At 45.5% G+C, this 23,269-nt stretch overlaps 1 protein-coding gene across 1 annotated transcript in view; it reads left to right on the plus strand.

Moving 5' to 3' along the window:
* The first annotated feature begins 12,401 nt into the window (after window positions 1-12,401).
* The window catches only part of LOC129829468 (XK-related protein 7-like), a 123,362-nt gene continuing 112,494 nt past the window's right edge, over window positions 12,402-23,269 (plus strand). Inside the window, exon 1 of the mRNA XM_055891167.1 lies at window positions 12,402-13,320. Within this exon, the coding sequence (XP_055747142.1) occupies window positions 12,479-13,320 (842 nt within the window). The 5' untranslated portion in view covers window positions 12,402-12,478. The remainder of the gene's footprint in view (window positions 13,321-23,269) is intronic.

Here is a 23,269-nt window from a genome sequence, read left to right on the forward strand (position 1 = left end):
TCTCTCTTCCCTCTCTCCCCCGATCAACCCTCCCCAGACCTCTCCTCCTCCTCTCTCTTCCCTCTCTCCCCCGATCAACCCTCCCTAGACCTCTCCTCCTCCTCTCTCTTCCCTCTCTCCCACCGATCAACCCTCCCCAGACCTCTCTCTTCCCTCTCTCACTCTCAGCATCTGTTCTGTTAAATAATTGAGTTCCCCGACTAATAAAACACACCCAGATGGTTCACCCAGTACCTACCCATAACTCTCTACTGCTTCTACAGATGCCATATCTTAATTTGACCAAGTTTCTCACAGCAGAAAAATATTTCTGCAGCAACAGGAAATGTAATTTATAATGTGAATTATAATGAATGGAAATGTTATGTATGGGTTGATACATTTTTTCGTTAGGGAAAATCAAGTCGAACATTTTTTAAGTGAAAATCATGAACTTCAGAGTTATCAAATTAAGATTCAGCATCTCAATATCTATGGTCCTGTGTTCCAGGCCAGGATCCAATACAGGACATATTTTCTGAAATACTTGAAGTGCGCTTGGTCAGTTACTCTCATCTAAAACAATAAATCCAAGCCAACTGTTCATGCTAGTCAAGCTAACAAGCTAACAAACTGACTTCCATTGTCTTCTGAGAGGTGGCTTCACTTCGTCCCTCTACTGGCAGACATCTTTGCACTATCTGGCATAAGACAATGGCATACCTCAGATAATTCTAATATATTAAATATCTATTGAACCCATCAAGTTTCAGGTCAAATCATTCCTTTTGTTCATTTCAGATCTCGTCCTTAATTTCCCCCATCTCAATTCAATTCAATTCAATTCAAGGGGCTTTATTGGCATGGGAAACATGTGTTAACATTGCCAAAGCAAGTGAGGTAGCAATATACAAAAGTGAAACAAACAATACAAATTAACAGTAAACATTACACATACAGAAGTTTCAAAACAATAAAGACATTACAAATGTCATATTATATATTTATACAGTGTTGTAGCAAGGTACGAATGGTTAAAGCACACAGGTTAAAATAAATAGGCATAAATATGGGTTGTATTTACAATGGTGTTTGTTCTTCACTGGTTGCCCTTTTCTTGTGACAACAGGTCACAAATCTTGCTGCTGTGATGGCACACTGTGGAATTTCACCTAGTAGATATGGGAGTTTATCAAAATTGGATTTGTTTTCGAATTCTTTGTGGATCTGTGTAATCTGAGGGAAATATGTGTCTCTAATATGGTCATACATTGGGCAGGAGGTTAGAAAGTGCAGCTCAGTTTCCACCTCATTTTGTGGACAGTGAGCACATAGCCTGTCTTCTATTGAGAGCCATGTCTGCCTACGGCGGCCTTTCTCAATAGCAAGGCCATGCTCACTGAGTCTGTACATAGTCAAAGCTTTCCTTAAGTTTGGGTCAGTCTGTTTAGGGCCAAATAGCATTCTAGTTTGCTCTGTTTTTTTGTTAATTCTTTCCAATGTGTCAAGTAATTATCTTTTTGTTTTTTCATGATTTGGTTGGGTCTAATTGTGCTGTTGTCCTGGGGCTCTGTGGGGTGTGTTTGTGTTTGTGAACAGAGCCCTAGGACCAGCTTGCTTAGGGGACTCTTCTCCAGGTTCATCTCTCTGTAGGTGATGGCTTTGTTATGGAAGGTTTGGGAATCGCTTCCTTTTAGGTGGTTGTAGAATTTAACGGCTCTTTTCTGGATTTTGATAATTAGTGGGTATCGGCCTAATTCTGCTCTGCATGCATTATTTGGTGTTCTACGTTGTACACGGAGGATATTTTTGCAGAATTCTGCGTGCAGAGTCTCAATTTGGTGTTTGCCCCATTTTGTGAAATCTTGGTTGGTGCGCGGACCCCAGACCTCACAACCATAAAGGGCAATGGGCTCTATGACAGATTCAAGTATTTTTAGCCAGATCCTAACTGGTATGTTGAAATTTATGTTCCTTTTGATGGTATAGAATGCCCTTCTTGCCTTGTCTCTCAGATCTTTCACAGCTTTGTGGAAGTTACCTGTGGCGCTGATGTTTAGGCCGAGGTATGTTTAGGCCGAGGTAACAGGTAACATCTCGAGGTAACATCTCTCTCGAGGTAACATCTCTCTCACTCTCTTTCTCTCTCTCTCTCTCTCTCTCTCTCTCTCTCTCTCTCTCTCTCTCTCTCAGTCTCTCTCCCTCTCCCTCTCTCTCTCTCTCTCTCTCTCTCTCTCGCTCTCTCTCTCTCTCTCTCTCTCTCTCTCTCTCTCTCTCTCTCTCTCAGTCTCTCCCCCTCTCTCTCTCTCTCTCTCTCTCTCTCTCTCTCTCTCTCTCTCTCTCTCTCTCTCTCTCTCTCTCTCTCTCTCTCTCTCTCTCTCTCTCTCTCTCCCTCTCTCTATCTCCCTCTCTCTGTCTGTCTCTCTCTCTCTCTCAATTCAATTCAATTCAAGGGGCTTTATTGGCATGGGAAACATGTGTTAACATTGTCAAAGCATGAGCATGAGTGAGGTAGATAATATACAAAAGTGAAGTAAACAATAACTCTTTCTCATCTCTCTCACACTCTCTCTCTCTCTCTCTCTCTCTCTCTCGAACCTATTTAGGCTTGCAATGGTCTTTAGTTTCAATGCAAGCTGACCAATGGGGTTCATCCTGTTGGTAGACATGGTTACTCAGAAAGGATATGTATTTAATGAGGCTCTGGTCTGATTGATGTAATTACAGCCAGTATGCAACTGAATGTAGAGGTAGAAGTCCCAGTTCTGCCCTGCAGTCCTTGTTTGGAGTATTTCTGGTGGACACCTAAAATACTTTTGATGAATTCGAACAAAAATGTGTCAATGGGGCCTTTTTCCCATTTGCTGAAGTTAGGATCAGAGACGGGTCGGTCCCCATACATCGCAATTGGTGTCAGTTTTAACCAATTTATTTTTCTCTCTCTCTGCTGCTCTCTCCCTGCTGCTCTCTCTCCTACTTTCTCTCTCTCTGCTGCTCTCTCTCTCTCTGCTGCTTTCTCTCCTACTCCCTCTCTCTCTCTGCTGCTGCTGCTCTCTCTCTCTGCTGCTCTCTCCTACTCCCTCTCTCTCTCTGCTGCTCTCTCTCTTTCTGCTGCTCTCTCTCTCTCTCTGCTGCTGCTGCTCTCTCTCTCTCTCTGCTTATCTGTCTATCTGTTTCTCTCTCTCTCTGCTGTTGCTGCTGTCTCTCTCTCTCTCTCTGCTGCTCTCTATCTCTCTCTCTCTCTCTGCTGCTCTCTCTCTATCTGCTTCTCTCTCTCTCTGCTTCTCTCTCTCTCTCTGCTGTTGCTGCTGTCTCTCTCTCTCTCTCTGCTGCTCTCTATCTCTCTCTCTCTCTCTATCTGCTTCTCTCTCTCTCTGCTTCTCTCTCTCTCTCTGCTGTTGCTGCTCTCTCTCTCTCTCTCCCCATCTCCTCTCTCTCTCTCTCTCTGCTTCTCTCTCTCTCTCTGCTGTTGCTGCTCTCTCTCTCTCTCTCCCCATCTCCTCTCTCTCTCTCTCTCTCTGCTTCTCTCTCTCTCTCTGCTGTTGCTGCTCTCTCTCTCTCTCTCCCCATCTCCTCTCTCTCTCTGCTGCTCTCTGCTACTCTCTATCTCTCTCTCTGCTGCTCTCTATCTCTCTCTAGTCCCTTCTCTTTGTCTCTGTCTTGCCCCCCTCTCTCTCTGTCCCGCTCTCTTTCTCGGTCTCTAGTTCCTTCTATTTGTCTCTGTCTCTCTCTCCTTCACTTATAACCATTACAGTTGTAATGAGGCTGTTGCCATTTTGGGAAACAGAGATTAATTAATTCATCATTCATCTACTGTCCTTTGTTTAATAATTGAAGTGGGTACGTGTGGGCTTATTTGACACCCAGACTTCCTCTGTGTGTGTGTGTGTGTGTGTGTGTGTGTGTGTGTGTGTGTGTGTGTGTGTGTGTGTGTGTGTGTGTGTGTGTGTGTGTGTGTGTGTGTGCGTGCGTGCGTGCGTGCGTGCGTGCGTGCGTGCGTGTGTGTGTGTGTGCGTGTGTGTGTTTGCGTGCGCATGCGTGTGTGTGTGTGTGTCACCCAGTTTCTTTAAAATGGAACTTCTCAGCTAGAACATTTGGATCCTTGGAAGTTGTCGGAACGTTGGTTTCACATTGGTTACGGGAACGAAGCCATACATTTCCTGACCGGTTATGAGAACCTTTTACTCTGGTTCCTTGAATGTTTTCCTGGGAGGTTTCCTGAGAGGAAGATTGATATTATACTTTATTTGGAGTTTTTTTTATTTATTACCAAAACACTTGTTTCAATAAGACATTTAACAACACTACTAAATTATTTTGGGATAATTATTTAGAACGACAAGACACATTATTAGAGGCATTCATCATACAAACACATTTCTTTCTTCTTGTAACACTGCATCGGTGAGATTCGAACCACTAATCTCCTGTTTTCTATCCATGGAATGAGTCCACTGCACCACTAGGTTGTTTTTTTACACATACAAAGCTGTTCATTTTAGTCTATTCAAACAGACCTCATTTCAAAGGAAATAAATACTCGTTAAGATCAGGTGTGGCCAATTAGTGAGTGTGGCCAATTAGTGAGTGTGGCCAATTAGTGAGTGTGACCAATTAGTGAGCGTGGCCAATTAGTGAGTGTGGCCAATTAGTGAGTGTGGCCAATTAGTGAGTGTGGCCAATTAGTGAGTGTGGCCAATTAGTGAGTGTGGCCAATTAGTGAGTGTGGCCAATTAGTGCGTGTGGCCAATTAGTGAGTGTGGCCAATTAGTGAGTGTGGCCAATTAGTGAGTGTGGCCAATTAGTGAGTGTGGCCAATTAGTGAGTGTGGCCAATTAGTGAGCGTGGCCAATTAGTGAGTGTGGCCAATTAGTGAGTGTGGCCAATTAGTGCGTGTGGCCAATTAGTGAGTGTGGCCAATTAGTGAGTGTGGTCAATTAGTGAGTGTGGCCAATTAGTGAGTGTGGACAATTAGTGAGTATGGCCAATTAGTGAGTGTGGCCAATTAGTGAGTGTGGCCAATTAGTGAGTGTGGCCAATTAGTGAGTGTGGCCATGTCAAGCCCTGACCTTAGAGAGCCGCTTTATTTGAGGTCAGGGTGTGATGTGGAGTGGGCATTCTATGTTTTGTATTTCTGTATGTTTGGCCGAGTGTGGTTCCCAATCAGGGACAGCTGTCTATCGTTGTCTCTGATTGGGAATCATACTTAGGCAGCCTGTTTTTCCACCTTAGTTGTGGGTAGTTGTCTTTGTTAGTGGCCTGTATAGCCCTAGTCAGCTTCACGTTAGTGTTTGTTATTTCTTGTTTTTGTTGGCGACATTCATAACATTAAAAGAAAATGTACGCTCACCACGCTGCACCTTGGTCCCGTCATTTCCCTGACGACGTTCGTGACAGGCCAATACAACTGAACACACTTAATAACAAAATAGAGAGAGAGTTTTGTTGATGCTGAGAACGGAATGTATATGTTTTTAAATAACACTGTTAGAACGTTTTCTGGACGTCACTAAAGTTTTCTTGTGGTTTTTTTGTTGAACGTTTTCTCAATGTTCTCGGGAACAATTTGAGAACATGACTTTAAATTAGATCCCATGAAGAAACCTGTACAATACGCTGAAGTAGTGAAACTCCCACAGGACAGCGTTGTTTCTGAACGTTCTCTGAACCATATGAGAACGTTCCCAGTGGAAAAACATTCCTAGAACATGATAAACATTTCTATTAAATGTAGTCATGTTTGAACTTTTAGGAAATGTTTTGTTAAAGTAATGAAATACCAAGAAAATTTATATATTTTTTGTCAAGTTCCTAAGCCAAGCAACTATCCTGTGCCATTCCCAGAAAGTTGTGGTCAGGTTGTATGAAAAGGAGGACAGAATGGAGAGCATGGATAGGATGGAGAGGATAGAGAGGAGAAGAAGGAGAGGATGGAGAGGATGGAGAGGAGAGGAGAGGAAGAAGAGGATCGAGAGGATGGATAGGATAGAGAGGATAGGCGAGGATGGAGAGGAAGGATAGGATGGAGAGGATGGATAGGAGAGGAGAGGAAGAAGAGGATCGAGAGGATGGATAGGATAGAGAGGATAGGCGAGGATGGAGAGGAAGGATAGGATGGAGAGGATGGATAGGAGAGGAGAGGATGGAGAGAAAGGAGAGGGTGGAGAGGATGGAGAGGAGAGGGTGGAGAGGAGAGGAGAGGATAGAGAGGAGAGGAAGGATAGGATGGAGAGGATAGGAAGGATAGGATGGAGAGGATAGGAAGGATAGGATGGAGAGGAGAGGAAGGAGAGGATGGAGAGGATGGAGGGGAAGGAGAGGATGGATAGGAGAGGAAGGAGAGGAGAGGATAGAGAGGAGAGGAAGGATAGAATGGAGAGGAGAGGAAGGAGAGGATGGAGAGGAGAGGAAGGAGAGGAAGGAGAGGATGGAGAGGAGAGGAAGGAGAGGAAGGAGAGGAAGGAGAGGAGAGGAAGGAGAGGATGGAGAGGAGAGGAAGGAGAGGATGGAGAGGAGAGGAAGGAGAGGATGGAGAGGAGAGGAAGGAGAGGATGGAGAGGAGAGGAGAGGATGGAGAGAAAGGAGAGGGTGGAGAGGATGGAGTAGAGAGGAAGGAGAGTAGATTATATAACTACATCTATAACATCATCTATAACAACATCTATAACAACATCTATAACAAATATAACAACATCTATAACAACATCTAAAACAACATCTATAACAACATCTATAACATAATCTATAACATAATCTATAACAACATCTATCACATCATCTCAGACCTATACAGCTATTCCATTCAATGGTGTTTGGAGTTGTCCCTGGGGCTGAAGTTCTCTTGTTAATTAAACCTGGAATTCTTAATCGTGAAACTGCCACGTCCATCTTAGTGGTGAAACTGCCACGTCCATCTTAGTGGTGAAACTGCCACGTCCATCTTAGTGGTGAAACTGCCACGTCCATCTTAGTGGTGAAACTGCCACGTCCATCTTAGTGGTGAAACAGCCACGTCCATCTTAGTGGTGAAACTGCCACGTCCATCTTAGTGGTGAAACTGCCACGTCCATTTTTAGTGGTGAAACTGCCACGTCCATGTTTAGTGGTGAAACTGCCACGTCCATTTTTAGTGGTGAAACTGCCACGTCCATTTTTAGTGGTGAAACTGCCACGTCCATCTTAGTGGTGAAACTGCCACGTCCATCTTAGTGGTGAAACTGCCACGTCCATCTTAGTGGTGAAACTGCCACGTCCATCTTAGTGGTGAAACTGCCACGTCCATCTTAGTGATGAAACTGCCACGTCCATCTTAGTGGTGAAACTGCCACGTCCATCTTAGTGGTGAAACTGCCACGTCCATCTTAGTGGTGAAACTGCCACGTCCATCTTAGTGGTGAAACTGCCACGCCCATCTTAGTGGTGAAACTGCCACGTCCATCTTAGTGGTGAAACTGCCACGTCCATCTTAGTGGTGAAACTGCCACGTCCATCTTAGTGGTGAAACTGCCACGTCCATCTTAGTGGTGAAACTGCCACGTCCATTTTAGTGGTGAAACTGCCACGTCCATCTTAGTGGTGAAACTGCCACGTCCATTTTTAGTGGTGAAACTGCCACGTCCATCTTAGTGGTGAAACTGCCACGTCCATCTTAGTGGTGAAACTGCCACGTCCATTTTTAGTGGTGAAACTATCACGTCCATTTTTAGTGGTGAAACTGCCACGTCCATCTTAGTGGTGAAACTGCCACGTCCATCTTAGTGGTGAAACTGCCACGTCCATTTTAGTGGTGAAACTGCCACGTCCATCTTAGTGGTGAAACTGCCACGTCCGTTTTTAGTGGTGAAATTGCCACGTCCATCTTAGTGGTGAAACAGAGTAGTGCACTATATAGGGAATAGGGTGCCATAGGGCCAAGGTCCAGAGTAGTGCACTATATAGGGAATAGGGTGCCATAGGGCCAAGGTCCAGAGTAGTGCACTATATAGGGAATAGGATGCCATAGGGCTCTAGTCTAAAGTAGTGCACTATATAGGGAATAGGGTGCCATTTTCGACTTCAGCATAACCCTCCATGGTATCACAGTACAACTAACCCGTTTAATCCGTTATACCGCGTCGGTTTCTCGTACTTTAAGGTCTTACAGGATCACGTTCTGTATCGGTCTAACGGAGTAAATCAAGTTTTAGCTTAGAGTTACGTCTGTTGAAAGTTAAAGAGCTTACTGCTAGACTGCTGCTGCCAAGCCCCTTCAGACCGTACAGGGCCGGCGGGCGACTTCATGGGGGCTTAATGGAAATAAATGCAGGCAATTCTCCTCATCAGCATTTCAACACAAAGTAGCTATTCCTTAATGAGCAGCTGGACGGGGATAAAGAATAGGCCTGCTTCCTATGCCAGGGATCATCAACTAGATTTTTTCTTGACCGGATGGTCAGGTGGCCAGAACATAATTTACAAAAAAATGTATAGACTGCAAAAATATCAAATAAAATATATGACATTTAACATGATCATATCAAACCTTGTTTACATGTGTATACGATCACATATATTTCTCTATTATGCATGGGAATACTTAAGAACAGATTCATCTTAAAAAAAAAAAAAATCACTTTGAGCTGATTTGCTGGTGTTTTTACAGTCTTTTATGTCTCAAAAAACATGGGGGGCGGGGGCCAAATAAACCCAAGGGTCGCCATTTTGGGAAACCGTGCATTGTGGGTCCTGATCAAAAGTATTGTACTATCTAGGGAAGAGGGTGCCGAAGGGGACACAGACTAGAATTAAATCAAATGGTTTACCCATTCCAATGATGTATACATTCCAAACCAGTGGAATGGGTAAACTATTGGAATGAATACATCAGTGGAATGGGTAAACTATTGGAATGAATACATCAGTGGAATGGGTAAACTATTGGAATGAATACATCAGTGGAATGGGTAAACTATTGGAATGAATACATCAGTGGAATGGGTAAACTATTGGAATGAATACATCATTGGAATGGGTAAACTATTGGAATGAATACATCAGTGGAATGGGTAAACTATTGGAATGAATACATCAGTGGAATGGGTAAACTATTGGAATGAATACATCAGTGGAATGGGTAAACTATTGGAATGAATACATCAGTGGAATGGGTAAACTATTGGAATGAATACATCAGTGGAATAGGTAAACTATTGGAATGAATACATCAGTGGAATGGGTAAACTATTGGAATGAATACATCATTGGAATGGGTAAACTATTGGAATGAATACATCAGTGGAATGGGTAAACTATTGGAATGAATACATCAGTGGAATGGGTAAACTATTGGAATGAATACATCAGTGGAATGGGTAAACTATTGGAATGAATACATCATTGGAATGGGTAAACTATTGGAATGAATACATCAGTGGAATGGGTCAATTATTGGAATGAATACATCAGTGGAATGGGTAAACTATTGGAATGAATACATCATTGGAATGGCTAAACTATTGGAATGAATACATCATTGGAATGGGTAAACTATTGGAATGAATACATCATTGGAATGGGTAAACCATTGGAATGAATACATCAGTGGAATATAGTCATACTGACTGGTTCTTTAGTCCTATCTAAAACGGTTCGAGGACAATTCTCATATTTAGTTTTTACTTAGTCACAGCTTAAATCAATTATATTTCTGGAGCTATATCAACTAGCAAGGACAGACCAGTGAGTTATTTAAATATTGAACACACACACACACACACACACACACACACACACACACACACACACACACACACACACACACACACACACACACACACACACACACACACACACACACACACACACACACACACACACACACACTGCACACGTCCTTTAACCATTCAGCTCAGATCAAGTAACTGAACTAAATGACTACCGCCCCGTAGCACTCACTTCTGTCATCATGAAGTGCTTTGAGAGACTAGTCAAGGATTATATCACCTCCACCCTACCTGTCACCCTAGACCCACTTCAATTTGCTTACCGCGTCAATAGATCCACAGACGATGCAATCGCCATCTCACTTGCACACTGCCCTTTCCCATCTGGACGAGAGGAATACCCATGTGAGAATGCTGTTCATTGACTACAGCTCAGCCTTCAACATCATAGTCCCCTCCAAGCTCATCGTGTTCACATTCTATCATCCAGAAGATGAGGTCAGTACAAGTGCATCAAAGCTGGGAGGAGAGACTGAAAAAATAGCTTCTATCTCAAGGCCATCAGACTGTTAAACAGCCATCACTCGCCAGCCTCCACCAGAGTCCCCTGCCCTGAACTTAGTCACCGTCACTAGCCGGCCTCCACCCAGTACCCTGCCCTGAACTTAGTCACTGTCACTAGCCAGCTACCACCCAGTACCCTGCCCTGAACTTAGTCACTGTCACTAGCTGGTTACCACCCAGTACCCTGCTCTGAACTTAGTCACTGTCACTAGCCGGCCTCCACCCAGTACCCTGCCCTGAACTTAGTCACCGTCACTAGCCAGCTACCACCCAGTACCCTTCCCTGAACTTAGTCACCGTCACTAGCCAGCTACCACCCAGTACCCTGCCCTGAACTTAGTCACTGTCACTAGCCAGCTACCACCCAGTACCCTGCCCTGAACTTAGTCACTGTCACTAGCCGGCTACCACCCAGTACCCTGCCCTGAACTTAGTCACTGTCAATAGCTGGTTACCACCCAGTACCCTGCCCTGAACTTAGTCACTGTCACTAGCTGGTTACCACCCAGTACCCTGCCCTGAACTTAGTCACTGTCACTAGCTGGTTACCACCCAGTACCCTGCCCTGAACTTAGTCACTGTCACTAGCCGGCCTCCACCCAGTACCCTGCCCTGAACTTAGTCACTGTCACAAGCTGGTTACCACCAAGTACCCTGCCCTGAACTTAGTCACCGCCACTCCTGGGCTGGCGTGGTTACATGGTCTGCGGTTGTGAGGCCGGGTTGGACGTACTGCTAAATTCTCTAAAACGGCGTTGGAGGCGGCTTAAGGTAGAGAAATTAACATTAAATTCTCTTGCAACAGCTCTGGTGGACATTCCTGCAGTCAGCATGTTAATTGCACACTCCCTCAAAACCTGAGACATCTGTGGCAGTGTTGTGTGACATAACTGCACATTTTAGAGTGGCCTTTTATTGTCCCCAGCACAAGGTGCACCTGTGTAACGAACATGCTGTTCTTGATATGCCACACCTGTCAGGTGGATGGATTATCTTGGTAAAGGAAAAATGCTCACTAACAGGGATGTAAACAAATGTGTGCACAACATTTGAGGGAAAGAAGCTTTTTGTGCATATGGAACATTTCTGGGATCTTTTACTTCAGCTCATGAAGCACGGGACCAAAACTTTACATGTTGCATTTAAAAATGTTGTTCAGTGTGTATACTGTATTTCTAATCAATGCCTTCCTATTTAACTATTGCTGTACATACAGTCCATTCTAAACTATTCAGACCCATTGACTTTTTCCACATTTTGTTAAGTTACAGCCTTATTCTAAAATGTATTTAAATAAAATAATCTCATCAATCTATCTTTATTTTAAACAGAACTTGTAAACAAAAAACAGAAACACCTTATTTACATAAGTATTCAGATCTTTTTCTATGAGATTCAAAATTGAGCTCAGGTGAATCCTGTTTCCATTGATCATCCTTGAGATGTTTCTACAACTTGATTAGAGTCCACCTGGGGTAAATTCAATTGATTGGACATGATTTAGGAGGGCACACACCTGTCTATATACGGTACCACAGTTGACAGTGCATGTCAGAGAAAAAAAAACCAAGAAGCACAGATCTGGGGAAGGGTACCAAAACATTTCTGCAGCATTGAAGGTCACCAGGACCTGGAATAAGTTTGTATTATTTTACTTTTAGAATTGTGTGTATTGTTGAGAATTGTTAGATATCACTGTTGGAGCTCGGGAACACAAGCATTTCGCTACATCCGCAATAACATCTGCTAAATATGTGTACGCGAACAATAAAAATGGATTTGATTTCATTCAACACAGACGTGGTGAATTGGTGAGCTGACTTATGTAGAGAGCGGGGTGGTATTATATTCACCGTTCGTGATTCTGTGGCCTATGTAACGGTATATAGCCAGTATATAACAGAATATAGCCTACTGTTAATACTGCTATGGCAACCATTTGGACTTCTAGTAGACGCTACAATATTTCACAAACCATTCAATGAATTAATTGGTTGTCTGAATGATAACGTTGTCATTTATATAGACAAAGAGGCCAGCCCAACAAACTTCAAAGTTTACAACAATAAAACGTACTCGGGAATATTGAAGCCTATTGATGATCCAATGAATGCGCTGGATTATGACGTAATTAGCCTACACGGTCTTCGTTATGCCTATGCGATCAGTCCTAGTCTTCATTAGACTACCCAACAGGAGTCCTTGGATGGCAAAGTATCATCATCATGAAATAAATGATTGGCAAACGCTGTGTTATTCAATCAGACAATAATACGCCTAGTAAGAATGTAATTACATATAATAGCCTAGCCATTGAAACGAGGAGCAGTTACTGCCTGTCTGAGTCCTCTCTCTCTCTCTCTCCCCCACGCGCTCACTCTCCCTTTCTCACACACGCCGACAGACCCTCTCACTCTCACTCTCTCCCTCGCCCGATCCCGACTCTCTTTCCTACAACAAACATGGCTGCAAAATCGGACGGAGCAGCCCTGTCTGTGCAGACCACCGAGAACCCCGTACCACCACCACTCCGATGTATGGTCGCAGCCGAGCCCGACCAGGGTCCCTCGTCGTGCCGCTATGCTTCTAAGCCCTACTCGCTCCTGGATTGCTGCTGGGTGTTGTGCTCACTGCTCGTCTTCTTTTCAGACGGGGCCACCGACCTGTGGCTTGCCGCGGACTACTACCTGAGACGGGACTACTGGTGGTTCGGGCTAACACTGGTCTTCGTGGTGGTTCCCTCCGCCGTGGTTCAGGTGTTGAGTTTCAGGTGGATAGTCTACGACTACTCGGATATCAGCGGCAGCAGCAGCGGGGCAGTGGCGGCAGTCAGTGCGACAGCAGAGTCTTCCAGGGGAGGCGAGTGTAATTTCAGCACCAAGGGCAGCATCAACACCAACAAACAGCACGGTGGCGGAGCGGCCAATGCTGCTACTGTTGCCGGGGTTGGATGCTCGTCGGCAGGGCAGAATGCGGCGGGGGCTGGGACTGAGAGCGGCACCCGGACATGCTGCAGAGTGTGCATGTGGCTGTTCCAGTCAATTCTTCACCTCCTACAACTGGGCCAGGTCTGGAGGTAAATACAGATATACATTTATTATGCAGCATACAGCAGCCGTCTGATCAATATGAGACACGTGCACTTGAGCGTGCAAGCAGGCAGCCGTGCTCTGCACGCTCTCCGTGGAGGAGCAACACCTCTCTGCTGTAGATACCGGTCAACCGGTCAGTCAGTCCACACGGTAAAGATGTTTCAGCCCAGACCCATGTTTAGAGAGGTTACATTTAAATATATGTCTCCTCTGTGTAGCCTATCAAAAATGTTCCGTTAGGATTGTGATGTTCTATGGCATACCATATGCTGGTTATGTGAATCTCTATAGGATCATGTGCTTATTTTTAGAGTTGTTTATGGTGTGAATATAAGGTTTGAGACTATGTTGGTCAAGCCGAGCCTACCAGTAACCTCAACAGAAGGAAATGCATGCCTACTACTACCAGTCATGGTCGAGTGATTCTAGAATGTGTGTGTGTGTGTGTGTGTGTGTGTGTGTGTGTGTGTGTGTGTGTGTGTGTGTGTGTGTGTGTGTGTGAGAGAGAGGGTTGTGAAGGAGAGAAAGCAGCATAAGAACGAGGATGAGGATGAGGAGGATGATGATGAGGAGGATGAGGGTAATGGTGATGATGATGAGGAGGAGGAGGAGGATGGTGAGGAGGAGGATGAGGAGGATGATGATGAGGAGGATGAGGGTAATGGTGATGATGATGAGGAGGAGGAGGAGGATGGTGAGGAGGAGGATGAGGATGAGGAGGATGAGGGTAATGGTGATGATGATGAGGAGGAGGAGGAGGATGGTGAGGAGGAGGATGAGGATGAGGAGGATGATGATGAGGAGGATGAGGGTAATGGTGATGATGATGAGGAGGAGGAGGAGGATGGTGAGGAGGAGGATGAGGATGAGGAGGATGAGGGTAATGGTGAGGAGGATGAGGAGGAGGAGGAGGAGGATGGTGAGGAGGAGGATGAGGATGAGGAGGATGATGACGAGGAGGATGAGGGTAATGGTGATGATGATGAGGAGGAGGAGGAGGAGGAGGATGGTGAGGAGGAGGATGAGGATGAGGAGGATGAGGGTAATGGTGATGATGATGAGGAGGAGGAGGAGGATGGTGAGGAGGAGGATGGTGAGGAGGAGGATGATGAGGGTAATGGTGATGATGATGAGGAGGAGGAGGAGGAGGATGGTGAGGAGGAGGATGAGGAGGATGATGATGAGGAGGATGAGGGTAATGGTGATGATGATGATGAGGAGGAGGAGGAGGAGGATGGTGAGGAGGAGGATGAGGATGAGGAGGATGAGGGTAATGGTGATGAGGATGAGGATGAGGAGGAGGAGGAGGATGGTGAGGAGGAGGATGATGATGAGGAGGATGAGGGTAATGGTGATGATGATGAGGAGGAGGAGGAGGAGGAGGAGAAGGAGGAGGAGGAGGAGGAGAAGGAGGAAGATGATGGAGGAGGAGGAGGAGGATGATGGAGGAGGAGGAGGAGGATGATGGAGGAGGAGGAGGAGGATGATGGAGGAGGAGGAGGAGGATGATGGAGGAGGAGGAGGAGGATGATGGAGGAGGAGGATGATGGAGGAGGAGGATGGAGGAGGATGATGGAGGAGGAGGAGGAGGATGATGGAGGAGGATGATGGAGGAGGAGGATGGAGGAGGATGATGGAGGAGGAGGAGGAGGAGGAGGATGATGGAGGAGGAGGAGGATGATGGAGGAGGAGGATGATGGAGGAGGAGGATGATGGAGGAGGAGGAGGAGGAGGATGGAGGAGGAGGAGGAGGATGATGGAGGAGGAGGGTGATGATGGAGGAGGAGGAGGAGGAGGATGGAGGAGGAGGATGATGGAGCCCACATATTAGCATTCTGTTAAGAGAGAAATGAAGTCCATTCATTGATAAAACTCTCCCAAAGCTAAACGGTATCCGCTGGGCTCACTCTCTGGGGCTCGTGGTGATATCTGTTTCATTGCACAAACTGCTTCCTGAATATTTAATAACAGTAGACCAAGCCTGTTCCATGTCTTTGTAAGACTGACTCAGCCTTACTTTCTGCCCAAATATACAGGAGGCCTACTTCCTGCCGTCTCGCCAGTTCAAAATTAGCTGAGTTGCCTTTTTCGGGAAACACCACTCACTGGGCACAGACGTCACTTCAACGTTTGGTCTATATTCCCTGACGTTCATGACTTTGCAAATCCAAATCCATTTTCCATGTTGATTCATTACTATTAACAAGCGTCAAAAGTCTCTTAGGAGGCTTTCAGGCAAGGGCAGATCAGGGCAGATCGGAATAGGGTTGGGCAGGGCATGACAGGCCAGGCCATGGCAGATCAGGGCAGGCTAGGCCAGGCCAGGCCAGGGCAGACCAGGATAGGACAGGCCAGGGTAGGGCCAGAGCAGGGCCAGAGCAGGCCAGGCCAGAGTAGGGCAGGCCAGGGCCATAGCAGACCAGGGCAGGCCAGGGCCAGGGCAGGCCAGGGCCATAGCAGACCAGGGCAGGCCAGGGCCAGGGCAGGCCAGACCAAAGTAGGGCAGACCAAGGCAGGCCAGGGCAGACCAGGCCAGAGTAGGGCAGGCCAAGGCAGGCCATGGCCAAGGCAGGCCAAGCCAGGGCTGGGAACGACAGGGCAGGCCAGGGCCAAGGCAGGCCAGGGGCAGGGCTGGGAAGGGCAGGGCAGGCCAGGGCCAAGGCAGGCCAGGGGCAGGGCTGGGAAGGGCAGGGCAGGCCAGGGCCAAGGCAGGCCAGGGGCAGGGCTGGGAAGGGCAGGGCAGGCCAGGGCCAAGGCAGGCCAGGGGCAGGGCTGGGAAGGGCAGGGCTGGGCCAAGGCATGCCAGGGGCTGGGAAGGGCAGGGCAGGCCAGGGCCAAGGCATGCCAGGGGCAGGGCTGGGAAGGGCAGGGCAGGCCAGGGCCAAGGCAGGCCAGGGGCAGGGGCAGGGCTGGGAAGGGCAGGGCAGGCCAGGGGCAGGGCAGGGAAGGGCAGGGCTGGGAAGGGCAGGGCTGGGAAGGGCAGGGCTGGTCATACGTAATAGTATCATCCGCATATAGATGAAGTTGACATTTTTTTACAGATTGACCAATGGTGTTTATATAAATAGTGAAAAGATCAGGTCCCAGAATCCACCCCTGTGGTACACCTTTATGTACTTCCAGAAATGCAGACTGAACCCCATCAAGGACGATGGCTAAACTCATCATGATACCATCAATAGGCCTATCAAGGACTTGTTCAATAAAATAGCAGGATCAACAGTATCAAAAGCTTTTGACAGGTCCACAAATAAAGCAGCACATTTCATTTTAGAGTTTAAAGCATCGACAAGATCATTAACAACTAAACTGGTTACTGTAATAATTATATGCTCTGGACTAAACCCTGTGTCCTAAACCCTGTGTCCTAAACCCTGTGTCCTAAACCCTGTGTCCTAAACCCTGTGTCCTAAACCCTGTGTCCTACACCCTGTGTCCTACACCCTGTGTCCTAAACCCTGTGTCCTAAACCCTGTGTCCTACACCCTGTGTCCTAAACCCTGTGTCCTAAACCCTGTGTCCTAAACCCTGTGTCCTACACCCTGTGTCCTAAACCCTGTGTCCTAAACCCTGTGTCCTACACCCTGTGTCCTAAACCCTGTGTCCTAAACCCTGTGTCCTAAACCCTGTGTACTAAACCCTGACGGTAGTGGATGTTGTAATAGTGCTGTGTCCTAAACCCTGTGTCCTAAACCCTGTGTCCTAAACCCTGTGTCCTAAACCCTGTGTCCTAAACCCTGTGTCCTAAACCCTGTGTCCTAAGCCCTGTGTCCTAAACCCTGTGTCCTAAACCCTGTGTCCTAAACCCTGTGTCCTAAACCCTGTGTCCTAAACCCTGACTGGTTTACTTTCTAAATGCATTTATCAGATACAAAACAAAATAGCTTCATTGTACATTTACCCAGGATTCTAGAATCTGAGCACGACAAGGAAGCCTTGAAATGGGGCAATAATAATTAACTGCCGTCTCCCTTATGGAGAAAGACCTGATTTACATACTTTTGGAATATTTAAATGTATGTAACCTTTATTTAACCAGGCAAGACAGTTACGAACAAATTCTTATTTACAACGACGGCCTACCAAAAGGCAAAATACCTCCTGCGGGGACGGGGGCTGGGATTAGAATTAAAAATATATGACCAAACACACATCACGACAAGAGAGACACCACAACATTACATAAAGGTAATAGACCTTCACACAACAGCATAGCAAGGCTGCAACACATGACCATACAGCATGGTAGCAACACCACATGACAACAACATGGTAGCAACACAACATGGCAGCAACACAACATGGTCAGCACAAAACACGGTACAAACATTATTGGGTACAGACAACAGCACAAAGACAAGAAGGTAGAGACAACAATACATCACACAAAGCAGCCACAACTGTCAGTAAGTGTGTCCATGATTGAGTCTTTGAATGAAGCGATGGAGATAAAACTGTCCAGTTTGACTGTTTGTTGCAGCTCGTTCCAGCCGCTAGCTGCAGCGAACTGAAAAGAGGAGAGACCCAGGGATGTGTGTGCTTTGGGGACATTTAACAGAATGTGACTGGCAGAACGGGTGTTGTATGTGGAAGAGGAGGGCTGCAGTAGATATCTCAGATAGGGGGGAGTGAGGCCTAAGTGGGTTTTATAAATAAGCATCAACCAGTGGGTCTTGCGACGGGTATACAGAGATGACCAGTTTACAGAAGAGTATAGAGTGCAGTGATGTGTCCTATAAGGAGCATTGGTGGCAAATCTGATGGCCGAATGGTAAAGAACATCTAGCCGCTCGAGAGCACCCTTACCTGCCGATCTATAAATGATACCTCCGTAATCTAGCAGATGGGTAGGATGGTCATCTGAATCAGGGTTAGTTTGGCAGCTGGGGTGAAAGATGAGTGATTACGATAGAGGAAACCAAGTCTAGATTTAACTTTATCCTGGAGCTTTGATATGTGCTGAGAGAAGGACAGTGTACCATCTAGCCAAACTCCCAAGTACTTGTATGAGGTGATTACATCAAGCTTTAAACCCTCAGAAGTTATAATAACATATGCAGGAAGAGGGGTGTTCTTCTTACCAAAGTACATGACTTTTGTTTTGGAGGTGTTCAGAACAAGGTTAAGGGTAGAGAAAGCTTGTTGGACACTAAGAAGTCTTTGTTGTAAAGCATTTAACCCTAAATCCAGCTGGGGCCAGCTGAGTATAAAACTGTAAAATCTGAAAGTAAATTCATGAGAGAGCCTCCTACTGCCTGAGCTATGTGGTTGATGTAAATTTAGAAGAGCGTTGGGCCTAGGATTGAGCCTTGGGGTGCTCCCTTGGTGACAGGCCGTGGCTCAGACAGCAGATGTTCTGACTTTATATACTGCGCTCTTTGGGAGAGGTAGTTAGCAAACCAGGCCAGAGACCTCTCAGAGACACCAATCCTTCTTAGCCAGCCCATAAGAATGGAATGGTCTACCGTATCAAAAGATTTGGCTAAGTCAATTAAAATAGCACCACAACATTGCTTAGAATCAAGGGCAATGGTGACATCCTTTAGGACCTTTAATTAAGGTTGCAGTGACACATCCTTAACCTGAGCAGAAACCAGATTGCATACCAGAGAATCCTATAGACATCAATAAACCAAGTCAGTTGATTATTGCTAAGTTTTTCAAACACTTTTGATAAACAGCACAAAATAGAAAGGGGTCTATAACAGTTAGGATCAGCTTGATCTCCCCCTTTAAATAAAGGATGAACCGTGGCTGCCTTCCAAGCAATGGGAACCTCCCCAGAGAGGAGAGGCAGGTTAAAAAGGTCAGAGATAGGCTTGGCAATGATAGGGGCAACAACCTTAAAGAAGAAAAGGTCTAAACCATCTGACCCAGATGTTTTTTGGGGTCAAGTTTAAGGAGCTCCTTTAGCACCTCGGACTCAGTGACCACCTGGAAGGAGAAACTTTGTAGCGGGGCAGGAGAAAAAGAGGGAGAAGCGTCGGGGCTAGTCGTATTAGAAGGGGGGAGATGAGGAAATGTTGGACGGGCAAGGAGGAGTGGCTGAGTCAAATAGGAATCCTGACTTAATGAAGTGGTGATTAAAGAGCTCAGCCATGTGCTTCTTGTCAGTAACAACCACATCGTCAACATTAAGGGACATGGGCAGCTGTGGAGGAGGAGGGTTTCTTCTCCAGGTCTTTAACTGTTTTCCAGAACTTCTTGGGGTTAGACCCACAGAGAGAGAACTGAGCATTAAATTAACTAACTTTGGCCTTCCGGATAGCCTGAGTGCACTGATTTCTCATTTGCCTGAACGAGAGCCAGTCAGCCTGAGTATGGCGTGTGCCGAGCCTTTCACCAAATGGTATTCTTGAGGTGGAGTAACTCTGCCAGATCACGTTTGAACCAGGGGCTGAACCTGTTTTTAATTCTCATTTTCTTTATGGGGGCGTGTTTGTTAACAATACCACTGAAAATATCAAAAAAGAAGGTCCAAGCGTCTTCGACAGAGGAGATCAAGCTGATTCTATACCAAGTTACAGAGGCCAGTTCATGAAGAAAGGCTTGCTCATTAAAGTTTTTTAGCAAGCGTCTCTGACAAATCAGGACAGGTTGTTTCACTGAGCAGCCATTATGAACACAGGCTGTAAAACAGTGATCACTAAGGTCATTACAGAAAACACCAGACTGATACCTATCAGGATTATTTGTGAGGATAACATCATGAAGAGTAGCCTTTTCCTGTGTGTTATTCCATGTGGGATTGGTAATAATCTGAGAAAGATTCAGGGAGTCTCATTTCTTTAAGACTTGCTCAAGTGGATTAAGCATGTCCCAGTTTAGGTCACCTAGCAGGACAAATTTAGACTTAGTTTAAGGGGCCAGTAGAGAGCTTAGGGCAGGCAGGGTACAGGCCGGTGCTGATGGTGACCAATAACACCCAGCATCAGTCAACAAAGAGCTATTTAAAAGATTCATGCTTAAAACCAGCAAATCAAATTGTTTGGGGACAGACTTGGTTGAGACAACCGCGCCCAGAAGATGATCCTTGGTAAAGATTGTCACTCCCCCACCTTTGGAAGCTCTGTCTTGCCGAAAAAGGTTATAACCAGAAAGGTTAACATCAGTATTCAAAACACTGTTTCTTAATAATGTGTGTGTGTGTGTGTGTGGAGTATGTGTATGGTGTATGTGTGTGTGTGTGTGGAGTATGTGTATGGTGTATGTGTGTGTGTGTGTGTGTGGAGGCAAGTGAAAGGATGGGAGAGAGGACCTGTACCTGTACCAGACGGGGGGAGACAGGACAGGGCAGACGGTAAAACAGATCGCCGGGTGGAATCCAAGCAGCAGTGCAGCAGGCACCCACTTGGGAGAAGCTTTTTTTTTGGGAGGCAGATTCCTTGTAGAAAATCCTACCTAGCTAACGTAGCTAGCAAGTTTCTGTCCAACTTTTCTTATTTATTTTTTTTCATGTGCAAAAGGAGTTCGTTAGCCTGCTATATCTCTTCAAAGTTGTCCTGTGGCTGTTGTATTTTGGAGATTTCAAGGAGGATACCTTCTGATGTGATCAAAGCAACAATATTGTTTCTTATTGAGGTCATGTACATGGCTGCATATCAGTAAAACAAATACTTGAGAAACCTGCTTATTTTCCTCGAAAGTACGTAATGTCACATTTCCAAAAGCTATACAGTATTACAAAGAAAGAACAAGAACATTATCCAACACCTTTAAAAAATATTTTATGTTGTACTTCATGTTTGATGAAATTCATGCTAATGTCGGGTCAAATTCATTCTGTGAAGGAGAGCTCTCCTTATCCCAGAATCCCCGCGCTGCCTAATGACGTCTCTGGCTGTGTATAGAGTAATCCACCTAGACTATGATAACAATGTTAAAAATGTTTGTCATTAAGCGCTGCACGCTTAAACAGACCAGGATCTAATTGGTCTGCCACTGTGGATTTCCTGTTGTCTAGCAAAGCATCCAGGATGTATTTTTTTTTGTAAACAGCCAAAAAGAAAAGCTCTGATTATAATTTCTTGGATCATTCAGTAAGTTTCCCCTATCAAATCCACCCCACATCTCCTTGATGGTGTCACGCCCTGACCATAGAGAGCTGTTTATTCTCTATGTTGGTTAGGTCGGGGTGTGACTAGGGTGGGTTATCTAGGTGATTTATACATTTCTGTTGGCCTGGTATGGTTCCCAATCAGAGGCAGCTGTTTATCGTTGTCTCTGATTGGCGATCATATTTAGGCAGCCATTTCCCCTTTGTACTTTGTGGGATCTTGTCTATGTATAGTTGCCTGTTAGGACTATTGTTAGCTTCACGTTTCGTCTGGAGATTTTTTTTTTTTTTTTTTTTTTGCTTTGAGTTTCACCTAGTAATAAAAAGATGTGGAATCCAGATCACGCTGCGCTTTGGTCCACTCATTCTAACGATCGTGACAGATGGTAATAACACTGTTGTCCCAAGTGGCCGGTTTTGAAGACATTTCCCGACGTCCAAAGGACGTGCATAGACATCCAATTTCGACGCTCACCTTGAACAATCTCCCTGCATTTATGAGCGCATCCGATGCAGATTAGGGGAGACTATACCAGAGATATAGGGACAATCTCAATTGCATACTCCTCTCTCCTCGTCATTGGAGGAGAAGGTCAGAGGGGAGGGACCTCTGGCAACAGGATAGATAATAAACAAACAGTAAAATACCATATTTGGATAATTGAACCCCCCCCCCTTAGAATTGCAATGGCATACTTGCAGAGGTTTAACCAATAACCTTCCAGATCACAACTCAAGCTAATTGGCTTCCATCTGTGATCAATTGTAGTGACTTTGATTAGTTCAGAATAAAAGCAGTTGTTTATAGAGGACTCCACTGCTTAGTAGTGTAATTCAAAGCCAAAAGAAAATCAACCAAAATGTCCAAGGTATTTTCTACCCCTCGGAGGACAGTTAGGAGGACCGTTATTAAGAAGTGGAAGGCGTATGGCACCACCCAGAGCCTGCATGGATCATCCTGGCAAGGAGGAGACGGATCAGAGAGGCTACCGAGAAGCCAATGGCGACATTGAAGGAGCTCCAAGTCTTTATGGCAAAGACTGGTCAGTGTGTGGATGTGACCGTAATTCTTCAAGCTCTCCACTGATATGGCCCCTATAGGAGGATGGCAAGAAAATGAAAAAACACTCCTCAAAAAAAGCCACATCAAGTGTCGTTTGAGCGTTCCCAACAAAGCATTTTGGAGATTCCGAGGGGGCAAACAGTGCTGTGGTCACGATGAGACCAAAATGTAACTTTTTTGGGCCTGAACGCAAAACGATATGTCTGGTGAAAACCCAATACATCTTACCACCCAAAGAACACCCTGTCTACAGTAAAGAACACCCTGTCTACAGTAAAGAACACTCTGTCTACAGTAAAGAACACTCTGTCTACAGTAAAGAACACTCTGTCTACAGTAAAGAACACTCTGTCTACAGTAAAGAACACCCTGTCTACAGTAAAGAACACTCTGTCTACAGTAAAGAACACCATGTCTACAGTAAAGAACACTCTGTCTACAGTAAAGAACACCCTGTCTACAGTAAAGAACACTCTGTCTACAGTAAAGAACACCCTGTCTACAGTAAAGAACACCCTGTCTACAGTAAAGAACACCCTGTCTACAGTAAAGAACAACATGTCTACAGTAAAGAACACTCTGTCTACAGTAAAGAACACTCTGTCTACAGTAAAGAACACCATGTCTACAGTAAAGAACACTCTGTCTACAGTAAAGAACACCCTGTCTACAGTAAAGAACACCCTGTCTACAGTAAAGAACACCCTGTCTACAGTAAAGAACACCATGTCTACAGTAAAGAACACCATGTCTACAGTAAAGAACACCCTGTCTACAGTAAAGAACACCCTGTCTACAGTAAAGAACACCTTGT

This window comes from Salvelinus fontinalis, chromosome 31 (genome assembly GCF_029448725.1).
Source record: "Salvelinus fontinalis isolate EN_2023a chromosome 31, ASM2944872v1, whole genome shotgun sequence".
Classification (NCBI taxonomy): Eukaryota; Metazoa; Chordata; class Actinopteri; order Salmoniformes; family Salmonidae; genus Salvelinus; species Salvelinus fontinalis.